We start from the raw sequence: 11896 nt of genomic DNA, 5'->3' as shown, positions 1-11896 counted from the left end.
AATAACATCAGCAACATATCTGGTCACGGCAAAGGCTGAAGAGAAGGGAATTACTTAGGGCCAGCCTCTGTCTCCAACCTAGCCAGTCTAACGGAGATAATAAAAGACCATGAGCTTCTGGAAGGGCCATTACACACTATGAGGACTCACTAAGTGGCCTTCAGAGGGCCGTGCTATCGATTCAGCCTGACTTAATTCATAACCACACAAGGACTGCTCATCTCTGCCGCACTGTCCTCTCATTTGGACTTGAAAGAAAAGAACAACCTTCCCGCTGGACAATACGTTTAAGCTTTTATTGTGAATGGTAACAGACTGGGGCCCTGAATCTAATTAACAAGTAGTCTAGATGTACAAAGCAATCATTGGAAGACTCTGTTTTGGACAACTGTTCACAGCAAACAAGTTCAAACCAGAAGATACTGCTTGAAAATCACTAATTTAGTCAAGGTTGAAAGATACGAGACTAGCAAAGTGTTTTTGCACAAACGAGATCTTTGTGATCCAGTAGAGTCGATGCTTGCAGAATGCAGTCTCTTAAGGATTTTGTTCTGTTCCTTTGTGGCTGTTGTCACCATTGGCTGTTTAGCTGGGGGTTCCTTCCTTCCCCTTAAGAACCTGGAGCAGATAGTCTACCAACTTAAAAAATATTAGAAAGAGTTAAACACATTAGTGACACAGAAGTGTAACCCATTCCCAACAGACCATCAGCGTCAGTGGAGAGTTTACTGGGCAAATTCTTTTTTTTTTTTTTTTTTTTTTGAGACAGGGTGTTGCTATGCAGTTCAGGCTGGCCTTGAGCTCACTTTGTAGCCCGGGCTGGTCTCATAATTGCAAGGATCCTCCTGCCTCAGCCTCCCAAGTGCTGGGATTATAGGTGTATGCCACCATGCCTGGCCTACTGGATAAATTCTTGAGTCAACCTCAATCTGAATGACTTAGAGGAGGAGCCTGACAGGCAATCTGCCTTCATAACCCCCTCAGTGCGTCTGAGCACCCAGTGTTTGAGAAACAATGATATTAATGTCTACTTTTCAAAGCAGATGCATTTTAGGGATCTTTTTGTGTCCACTTAACTTGCCCCTGATCTGATTACTCAAGTACGTTTTACCCAGTGTTGGAGATTAAAAGTATTACTCCCAGGAATTTATTCCTAGAGTAGTAGCTGAGACAGAGAGGTGGTATTTAATTCTCTCTTGGCTTACTTTGGCAATGCTTCGTTACAGCAATCAGACCTAGTTTCCAAATTACACACTGCAAACACAGACTGTAAATGGTAGTAGTGTGGGACATCTTGAGAAACGGTGTTAATTTGGGTTTCTGCCAAAATTCTAAATTTATTGTGGCTTGTTGTGGCTTCTGCTCAACTTAACTAAGACTGGAGAAAGGGTGGCTGCAATTTTAAAAAACAAAACAACAACACAACCACTTCTTTGTTCCCCTATAGCAATATTTCCCCAATGAGATGAGAGACCAGAGCTTATTATGTTTTACCCACACTAGAGTTTATTACTCTTCCCAGGATTCTCTGGCAATTCAGATTCCCCAACTTCCAGACTGGCTATTTATTTCTTCTAATAAAGGAACTACGGCTATTCTTAGGCAAATGGTTACCTGCTATGTGGCTGGACACTTTTGAGCAGATGCTAATGAGCCCAGGGCTGTGGCTCAGTTCCCAACCTTGCCAATTAACTTTGCCTTCCTCAGCCAACCCAGACTGCACCATTAAGGGCCTGTGTCCCGCCTGGAGATGCCACCATCCGTCCTGCCATAGGAGACTCTGGTCTAAAAGGTGCTAGGGCATAATCTGTAAAGGGAAAATCCATAAAGCTAAGGTGTGGGGAAAATCCATAAAGGCACTCCCCCCACACACCCTAAACATTGAATTGAGAGGTTTGGCTCAAGGGAATAGAAGCAAAGTGAAAATGAAAAGTATCTTCAAGTGTAACTTTGGAAGATCAAGACCCAGGAGGCAGAAATGGTTGGGGATGGGGTGGAATTCTGTTTGAGGTAGGGGCTGGCTTCTCTTTTCCTTCATAGAAACCACTGGGGTAAGTGCAGGGTCATTAGTTATTCTGTAGTATGTGTTGCTTTTTCTGCACGTGGAACTACTTCTGGAGAATTGCAAATATTAAGAAGCAAAACCTCCCTATGTCTCACAGTGATCGCTGAGCGTTGACACAGAGAGGGGTCCCTTCAAAGTAAGGACAAGCTTACACATCTACTCCCTTTCCAGAACAACCTCTGGTGTCCATTCCCCAACCCCATCTCCTTTCTTCATGCCTGCTAAATGAAAGGAAAAACCTGAGGCTTCAAGGAACAAGCTATGGGGCTCAAATTACAAGATAACCCCAAGGGCAGTTGGAACCTTCATTTGTCACAGCACAATCTACATACATGTGGAGGATTCTGAATTAGGCCCTGGAGTGGACCTGAACACCCTCTAATATTTTAAAAACCATGAGGTAAAAATTCCATTACCTTCAGGATGGAATTAAAGGATTTGGGAGAAGGACACAAGTGAAAGGATGATTAAGGTTAACCTTGAAATTTCTAGGCCATTCTTGCTCGTAAAGTCCTGGAGCCTGTATGCCATGATCAGCTAGTCAGTGCGCATTCCCACACATCTTTCTGAGTTAAGCACTGTTGTCATCAAAACATGGGAACTGCCCAGAGTTTCTAACTACAGCTTGGGAGAGCTGGCAACAGGATTTGGTGTTTTATTACTATAATGGGAGAGAACAGCATATGTGGATGGTTTTTAATTTTTAAGCCAAGTCCTTCAGCCTTTGAAAGCTCCTGCTGCTAATTCTGGCAATACTCAGCGAAGTTATTAAACTTCTCCTCAGCTCTGAGAGATTTATGGATTTCTAGTAGAACTGTTCTTTAGACACTCTTCCTTTCTGTACATGAATTATGTTTCCAATTCTCCTAACCACATACTTTCACTGACACAAAATCTCTTAAGCAAGAGGAGTGATAAATTACTACCTTGGTATCTGCAAACAGTGAGTTGTCAGATTTGTTTTTCACATTACTGGGAAACATGTCCAAAATAATAGGATCAATATGTACACTAACAAATTGTTCAACTTGAGGAGAATAAAATGGGATAGGCTTTCTAAACTTGAAAAAAAGAGAGAAGAAAAACAACACGTAAAAAAACAGTGTAGAAAGCAAAGCCTGATTTTTAAGGAAAATCACCTCACCTTGGGAGAAATATTGCCCTTTTTTGAGTAGTCATTCTCCATTGCTGTCCACTCAATACATCCTATAATACTGCCACTCAGAGACCTTTCGGGGTAGTCTTTCATCATTGTCTTTGAAGCGCTAAATATTCTTCCTAACACACGAAGTTTTTGATATTCAAGGAAAGACTTGAAATTTTCAAAAGATTCCCAAGACTGACAGAACCAATAGGGATCAAAGCAACTCAAACTAGACACTACCATTTGGTTCCAAAAATGAAACATTATAGACTAATAACACAGCTGTGCATGTTGGGAGATAGTATTTTATGCATGAGCCAGAAGAGCGAGCCTATTCCAATGTCTGGAAAAGTTATTTGAGGAGGCTGTGTGGTGGCAATTTTTGTAATTTTTCCAACAAATGAGAAAGGCACTCTAGTTAGACATCCACCTAGAGGAAGTCCACACTGCCTTCAAAGCTTGTGATCCATCAACAAACAAATGGAGCTGATCACCTAACACCTGTACATAGGCGTAACAAGAGGCTTTCTATAAAGTTGGTACTTACTTTTGTACTGGTTGCTGCTTATTTTCGTAGTGGTTGCTTTAATGCAGATTTTTTTTCTAATAAAAGCTACTGAAGGCTTTCTCTCTACATGTCTCATGCAACAATTTAACTTTTAGTCTGCATTTGGTATAGAGAACCCTCAGGAGACATGCAGCAGTGAAGCAGCCTTCCTCCAGGGAAGCCGGCTGAGACTCGGCAAAGCCAGCTCCAAGGCTCTGCAAAGTGACGTTAATCAAAAAGCTAGCCACCATGAAAGAATGAACCAGCAGGGTCTCCAAGCTTTGTGAATGACAAGTAGTATTATGCATTGCCAAAAACAAAGAGAAAGAAGGCCTGCTAGTGCTAGATACAGGTATTCTGCATATTTAAGATCCATGAGGACCATTCCCTGGAGATCCTGCGGGTACAGATGGTCTGAGGCAGACTGAGCACAGGCTTTTGCCCTGATTTCACCAAAGGAAAGTTCTGTGACTAGTCTCAGTTTTCTTATCTCTAAAATAGGCTGCAGCTCAGTTACAGAGCAGGTGCTTAGCATGTTGGGAGGCCTTGGGTTCAATCTCCAGAACAAGAGAGTACAAAATCTTCCTACTAACACTACAGTGAGTATAAAGCAGAGAGAGAGAGAGAGAGAGAGAGAGAGGAAGAGAAAGAGAAAGAGAAAAAGAGAGAGAGAGACTACTTACTTGGATTATACTAAACATTCATGAAAACTAGCAGTTATAATCATGGCAATTATTGTTTTTACCTTTTATTATACATTTCACAGAAACTTCTTTAAAGTTATGATAATTACCTCATTTTCAGTTGTCTTGCTTTCTTCCTATAAAATGTATGCTCCCCTTTGTTTTATTTACTTTGTAAATAAATATTGCTAGAATTTCCTATTAATATTTTTCATGTCCTCTATAAAATTATATTCAGGGCATATTAGCTGGCCCCAGATGTATTCACTAAGCTTTGAAATATCAGAATTAAACCTGAGCCAGGTGACCATGGAACAAACAGGAAGAAATACTTCTTGCATACAAACAAGAATACTCTCTTCTAAAAATATCTGTGAATAAGCTCTTCCTTCCACTGGTGCTTATCAAAACTAAATATATCTACAGACCTATAGAGATTTACTCAAATATAGTTCATAGCTTCACTATCAAAATATTCTTGTAGGGCTCACAGTGCATAACTTCAATAAACACAATTGCTAATAAAACTCCTACACCAGAGCTTGGAAACAACAACTTTTTTATGTATTAAGAGGAGCAGGGCTGGGGATTTAGCTCAGCGGCAAAGCGCCTGCCTGGCAAGCGCAAGGTCATGAGTTCCGTTCCCGGTACCGGAGGAAAAAAAAAAAAAAAAAAAAAAATAAGAGGAGCAGTAATCTATTCTGCCAATAACAAAATAGAGCATGGAAACTGTCTACTAGTTTGCCTAGCATGCATTGATGTTGACCTATGTGGTAGCTATGGAGACATGTAGCATAAGCAATTTGATATTCCCCTAATCAAACTCCTCTTTCCAGGTGTCCTTATATATCTCCCACCCCACCTCCCAAGTATGTTTGATGTCACTTTTGCCCATTGAACCTACATCTTTCAAGTTGCTGCTATCCTCTGTGTGCCAAGAAGGCTGGTGGTTGCTTAAGGACTTGAGCTGAGGTGACTGATGACTTCTGTTCCCCTTTGCTTCTATGAGGCCCAGCAAATTCCTTGTAGCCTCTTCCCACTGAACGGCTTCCCTTAGTTGCTCCTTCAGGCCATCTCCTTCAAGCACAAGTGGGGATTCTCCTGTGCTCTTTTTCCCCATTAAGTGCCCTGTAAAAACAAAAACAGAAACAAACCAGAATGCCACAAATCTAACCAAGGAGAATGAATGAACAAACAAGAAACACCTACTGTACAGTATTTGTGCTGCTTCCTTTTACGTGCAGGCTGAACTGCAGTGGATGATTAAGAGTTAGTTTACATAAGGCAGGGATTTTGCTCTGTTCATAATGTGCCATGAGCTGGGCCAAATTCAGAACTGTACCCCAGGAACCGTGGGTTTGGTTCCAGCTGCTCTACTAACTAGCTGGGTGACCTCAGCCAAGTTGCCTCGCATCCCCAGTCTTTAATTCCCTCAACTATAAATGAATTGGGGAGGGGGGCTAGATTAAATTCAAGGAAGCTTCCAGATCTAAAATTCTATAACCAATTCTGTGGGTACTGACTTCTGTTCCCAACTGAAAGATGAAATTTAAACATCTTTCTCAGCCGATTGTGAATTGCTGCTGAAAATAAAAGTCTTGGTGTGTTTCTTTGTCTGATTAAAAAAAAAAAAAAAACAACGTTGCCTTGCTCTTGTCTGTAATACAAATGTATCAAAGGAATTTTTCATTTAAACTTTTTCTCAGAACTTGAGCTGAGATTGAATCTAGGAGATGTCACCTAGAAATTACGATTTGTTAAGAGTGTAATGAAAAACAAGCTGAAAACAAGTTCTGACTAACACTTGCCAGCCACATAATGCAGAAATTTTTCTTGGATGTACAAAGTAGCCAGTGGAAGGGTCTCAGTGGCTCCAGGGATGTGTACTGACCATACAAATAAATGAGAGCTGCTGGTATGGAGACCAAAGCACTGAAGACATGCATGCAATACAGGATCTGAAGATGGCATAGAATTCAAATTCTGCTTTCTTAACACTTTAGTCCCTGTTTAACCATACTTACATTATTTGACTCTATTCACTTGGTTTCCCCATGTTTCTGCAACTGGGCTTTATTGCCCAGTGTGAAATTTCTAATATCAAACAAAACTTTGGTGTTTTTGGCTTAAAGCACACAAAGGAAAGGTCTTTGTGGTTGCACCACAGACTGGCACTAGAAGTATTTAAGGCAAATATCACAGAAATAATATTTGAAAGATCTTCGGCCACCTAAAATTGAAAGAGGCCCCTTCCCAGCAGCTCTGTCTGCCAACAAAGAAGTCTTTATCATCACTTTGTTGCTGTCCTAGCCCCTGCAATTCACAGCTAACAGAATGTTTAAATGTGGATTGTTTCATTTGATCCACACCATAGTAGTGTCCACCAAAATAAATTCGTTCAGAATAAGTCTTGCCAGAGGAGACACAGGTATAAACAAAGAACTGAAATCAGCTCAGAGTCCAAATTCTAGGACATTATACTATTTCAAAGTATCTTTTACCTTCCTAAGAATGTAAGGAAGCAACACCTCAAGTCTGGGTGTGGACACAAGGATAAGGTCTACCAAAGGCCCTCTAATGTTATAAAAGGAATAGGGATTGTACATTGGCATATCTCATCTCATTATGTGACTCATAAAAATTAACGCTGTGAGTACTGGGGAACCTTCAAGTGAGATCTTAAGTATGAGTGCTTGCCAAGTCACTGTGAGCTGAGACTTCACATAATTGCAAGGTCCTATAGAGGATACTTCTAGGCCAAAGGACTGAAATACAGAATGCTTGGCTCTTCACTCATCTGCTTGGTCAACTTGTCTACCCACTAAACAACCTTGCGCTCAGCCCTAGCAGTGATGACTGTTGCACAACCTCCCAGGAGGCGCTGATGCATCAGCTTCATTGGTGTGGAAGAAATTGAATTACGATGATTGGAAGGCTGGATTGGAACCTTCATGCTCCCACTAACGACCTCAGTCACTCTTGTCCTCCCTAATGGCCTATCTTCAGGTTAGGATGCTGGAAATGAGAGAGGAGTTATTGCCAACTAAGCAGAGAGGTGACGTAGACATTTCTGCAGATAAGAACTCATTTTTGACAGGCTTGAATAAATTTGTGGACTTTTCTATAATGGAAGGATAAAGTCATTGCCCATTCTGTGATTTATTTAATAAAGATCCTTATGGCATTGGACTTAATTTCAGGACTTGCCTGAAGGGTATGTGTGGTGTTAAACCCTCTACCCCTAGCTACAAACTGGTTATTAAGGAAAGCATGCCATCCATAACACTCCAGGGAAGCACACATTCCCTAGGTACTATTTCACTTTTGAGCTGGCTACTGTCATCCAAAGCGTTGTTGTTTCCATGGCAACATCATCATCATCTGTCACACGTCCATATAAAAAAAAAATGGAGATCTCAGCATAGACAAAAGACAGGCTCTAGAAAAATAAAATCTTGCTGGGCGCATAGGGTGGAGCTTCTGTCTGTTTTAATCATTTAAAGACACCACTGAAGGGGAGATTTGAAACATCAATGAATTTCCTTAAAGTCAAAACCTGAAAATTATCCTAACTTAAGGAGGTATACATCAAGGTATAGATAAAAGTGTTGAGTACTTTTAAGTATTAGTTTTTCTGGAGTCACACTCCAGAATGCTGAGGATTGAATTTGAGGCCTAGGACATGTTAGGCAAGTGCTCTATCGCTAAGCTGCACCCTCAGCCCTGGAACTCCATCACACTTTAAATTTCATTTTCTGAGGCAGCACTACTATGTCAAGCCATTTTGCAGCTGAATACTAGTATTTCCCAATTCAGCCTTCTGGGACATGCTTCATACCACAGTTAGAGCCTTAGCTGGGAGCATTTCATGGGAGCAGATAGAATAGTCATCACTGTTAGTGTTTACATATATTTCCATTGTGTAAGCAGAACACTTCCATGAGCACCGGATCACATAGGAATGTGTTATATTTGCAAGCTCTTATCTTATTTTCCTTTGCTGCACCGTGCTTTTCTCAGCTGGAAGAAGCAATTCACTTAACAAGCCTGCAAATGCGTGCTGCCAGCTTCCTTGTGGACAAAAATATGTATGTTAGTTTAAACTGCATGTCTTTGGTGATTGGAGAGAATAGGTATTGTTTTAGCATAACTGAAAGCTAAATTTGAAATCTAACATTATTCATCCTTGCCAGTGCTTGTATTCCAACAGTATGTCTACCTTAGCAAACTCCTCAAGTACAGCATAGTTGTAGGCTGAAATGTGATATCCTACTTCATTTCCCTTTTCCTTGCTCTTCTTCAACTCCACAGCCAGCAAAGGGAGGAAAAGGAAAAAGTGTGCATGTATGAATAGATTTTAAAATGGTATTTGGAGTCACCACTGGATGCTATGCTTTTGGGTTAGATATACTGTGTACCACAATAAAGGGTGAAAGAACAAAGATGCCTTAAACACCTGGGGACAGATGTGCTCCAGAACAACAGTAAATCCGGGTCAGCTTGGCTTGCACCAGAAATAATCTGATGCTAGCTTCCCAGCTAACTCTGGTGTCCTCCTTTTGGCCTGCAATGGTTACCTAATAGTGAAGCACTTTAGTATAAAAATAGATGAGGAAAAAAAAGTTGGAAGTCTCACCCCACCCTTCCTGCTCATCCCACTGGCTGGTGGCTGGACCAGATGATACAGCCACTAGGTCTAGGGTCCCAGAAACCCTATTTAAAAATCATCGCGTCTAAGTGTGGGTTCTTTGACACCTTCTAGTATCCTCATTCTGAAAATGCAGGATTTCTCAGCTTCCCCATGCAAACCCCTTCACTCGGTGCTGCTGGGTTCTTGGCTGGGTACAAATCCTCTGGGCCTGGACCTGCCAGGATTTGCCAGCTGATACTTCTCGCAACTATAGAACCTGCTCTATTACAACCAAGCTTCTTGCTTCTCTGACAAAGTGCATACAACACTGAGAAGCCCAGGAAGCAGTTCTAGTTCCAACCCTTCCCCAAAATTCTTCCTCGAAGTGGCAAGGAGAACCTGTGAATCAGTTGATACTTGAATTAATGAGTACGTTTCCAACACGCTTTGCCTGCTTCTAAGTAGTTGATTTTTAAAAAAAATAGTCCTTCTCACACACACACACACACACACACACACACACACACACACACGCCTTCAGTCTCTTCAGGAATGGACTAGCTTCCCGGGAAATGTTGAAGCTATTGCATTTGCCTGGTCGGAAGGATGTCCCAGGACTTTGGATCCTTCGCATTTGTCCGAAGCTATTCTGGGAGAGTTCAAGAGGCCCAGACTCGGGGTGATAGCGTCGGGACAGGGCGATACTGCCAGGCCACTAGTTGCATCTCAGTTGCAGGACTGCTCTAGGTGCATCGCACCCAAGACCGCAGACCCCGCAGATAGCCCCCAGCCCCACCCACACCGGGCTCTGGAGTCTTCACCGACAGGATTCCTGGACTAAGAAACCTCCCAGCCTTGCCTGGACAGTAGGACGTCTTGGCAGAGGAAATGGGAGAAAAGCGAGAGAGGAGTGCGAAGTCGCTGATCTAAAGACACGGAGGAAGAGCTGGGGGTCCAGGAAAGAGAGGCCAGAAGGAGCAGGAGAGGAGGCTAGATTTCTGAAGCGCCCGGTGCGCTGGCTGGAAAGAGGTAGGGATGGGTAGAAGGACGGACAAGGGAAGGAATTTCCCGGCAAAGGGGGAGGGAACTGAGATAACCCAGGAGAGCCGCAGATGCAGGCGAGATTCAGTCTGACCGGATTTGAAACCCGGGATGGGAGCGCTGCTCCCAGGTCCTCACACCTGTGGCTCTGCCCGGCGCAGTCGCGCAGCAGATTCCAGCCCCTGGCGATCGGAGTTGAAAAGGCCGGATGGGCCAGGGATCCGAGACACCCTCCGGGGACCTCGCTCCCCAAGTTGCTCAAGAAAAGAATTCACGCCAGGCAGGGTAGAGATCAGGTGGACAAAAGCAGGTACTGAGTAGGTGCGGGGAGGTACTGGGAGCGTAATCTGCATTCAAGCTTGGGTTTCATTGAAGAGCTGAGCGCTGGCGGGGGTGCCCTGGGGAAAACAGGGTGAGCACAGACGCGAAGCCAGCGGGAAAGGATCAAGGAAGCAGACCCACAGACTCTCGGGAGTGGGAAGGGTCGGGTGGAGTTTGGGGAGATTGCCATAGGTGTTTCGGAGCAAACCCAAACCCAGGTCTCCTCTGGCTGGCCGAGCCCTCAGAGCGCAGGAGCGCACGACTCTCCCCACTGGGACACTCACCCACCGCCCAGTGGTTGCCGCGTGGGTACATCTTGGCCAGCACTGTCCCTCCGCCCTCCGGCACCGGGGCGGCTGGCCGCAGGGGTGCCTGGCAGAGGACCAGCGCCAGCAGGACGAGCGGGAGTTCAGGGCGCCGCATGATCCCGGTGGGAAGCCCTCGGAGCGCCGCGGCCAGGCTGGGCGAGGCTGGGTGGCGAGTGTGTTCTCCCCGCGGAGCAGCGACGGGAGGACCCGACCTCGGAGCAGCTCCGCCACCACCTCCGCCGTCTGCGCCACTGCTGTAGCCTCCACTAGGGCCCCGACTTTATATAGAAGCCCTGGCGCGGGGAGGGGCTGGGGGCTCTTCCAACACGGACCCGAGCGCTCTGACGTCTCCGCACAGAGCCGCCGGACGCGCGGCCCGGGAAATCATCCATCTTCCTGCGAGTGACGATACAGTGGCCCCGCTCTCTCCCCTGGTCCCGTCCGCGTTCCCCACCTCCGATTAATTCCTCCTATCCTCGACGCCTTGGTTCCAACCCAATTTAGTAAACTCCTTCCTCTCCAGCCTCACCCGGGGGGCCTTCCATGTTGGAACCTACAAAAGGGAGCAGGGACCTGAAGGGCTAATCTCAGGGTGCAAAAGGGCTGCGCGCTAAGGATGGACGCTTTGGGGCTGGGTTTTTCTAGAGGGGCTTGGAACTTGTGACGTCCGACAACCTCCTCGCCATCCCTGTAGACCTTAGGACTTGTCTCGCTCTTGCAGATTTCCACCCATAACCCACACAATCCCACCACGGCTTTCCAGTCACCCACACACACATTCGTTGGGCAAAAAGGAGGATGTGATCGGAGCTAAGGCTAGTCCGAGTAAACACATGATCCCTTCAAGGAGCACGTGGCTTCTATGCAACAGAAGATGAAGCTGCTTCTCAGCTGATTTCCCTAGGTTGCCCCTACTTGAAAGCTCACACTGTCCAATGGGCTGAATGCACATAGCTGCTCAAGTCTCCTCTGCCCTTAGGTTCTCAGATCTGAAGGCAGGTCATCAGCCCAGCTCCTGAGGTTCTAAGTGCCATGGGTGCTAAGAGAAGATGCAACAATAAATAGAAGGTGGTAGGAGGCTGTCGCCCACATTTTGGCTGCCGGAGCTGGTCCTGTGGTTGTCCTTGTAGTAGAAGAGGTCTATTCCCCCCTCCACC

At 44.8% G+C, this 11896-nt stretch overlaps 1 protein-coding gene across 1 annotated transcript; it reads right to left on the bottom strand.

The window, feature by feature from the left end:
- Window positions 1-278: 278 nt before the first annotated feature.
- On the bottom strand, window positions 279-11123 carry Grp (gastrin-releasing peptide). The gene is made up of 3 exons (XM_005373000.1): window positions 10716-11123; window positions 5344-5567; window positions 279-639 (listed from the first exon to the last, which is right to left on the bottom strand). The coding sequence occupies exons 1-3, from the start codon at window positions 10852-10854 to the stop codon at window positions 586-588; spliced, it is 417 nt and encodes a 138-aa protein (XP_005373057.1). The 5' UTR covers window positions 10855-11123; the 3' UTR covers window positions 279-585.
- Between the last annotated feature and the right edge of the window lie 773 nt (window positions 11124-11896).

This window comes from Chinchilla lanigera, unplaced genomic scaffold, assembly GCF_000276665.1.
Source record: "Chinchilla lanigera isolate Chin_1 unplaced genomic scaffold, ChiLan1.0 scaffold00001, whole genome shotgun sequence".
Lineage (NCBI taxonomy): Eukaryota > Metazoa > Chordata > Mammalia > Rodentia > Chinchillidae > Chinchilla > Chinchilla lanigera.
This window is presented reverse-complemented; position numbering and strand designations above follow the sequence as displayed.

Coding starts and splice junctions, on each gene's coding strand:
- Grp (XM_005373000.1), bottom strand. CDS start 10,854: ATGCGGCGCCCTGAACTCCCGCTCGTCCTGCTGGCGCTGGTCCTCTGC. Junction 5,568..10,715: donor CGGCAACCACTGGGCGGTGG/GTGAGTGTCCCA, acceptor TTGTTTTTACAG/GGCACTTAATGGGGAAAAAG. Junction 640..5,343: donor ATAGCAGCAACTTGAAAGAT/GTAGGTTCAATG, acceptor ATATTTTTTAAG/TTGGTAGACTATCTGCTCCA.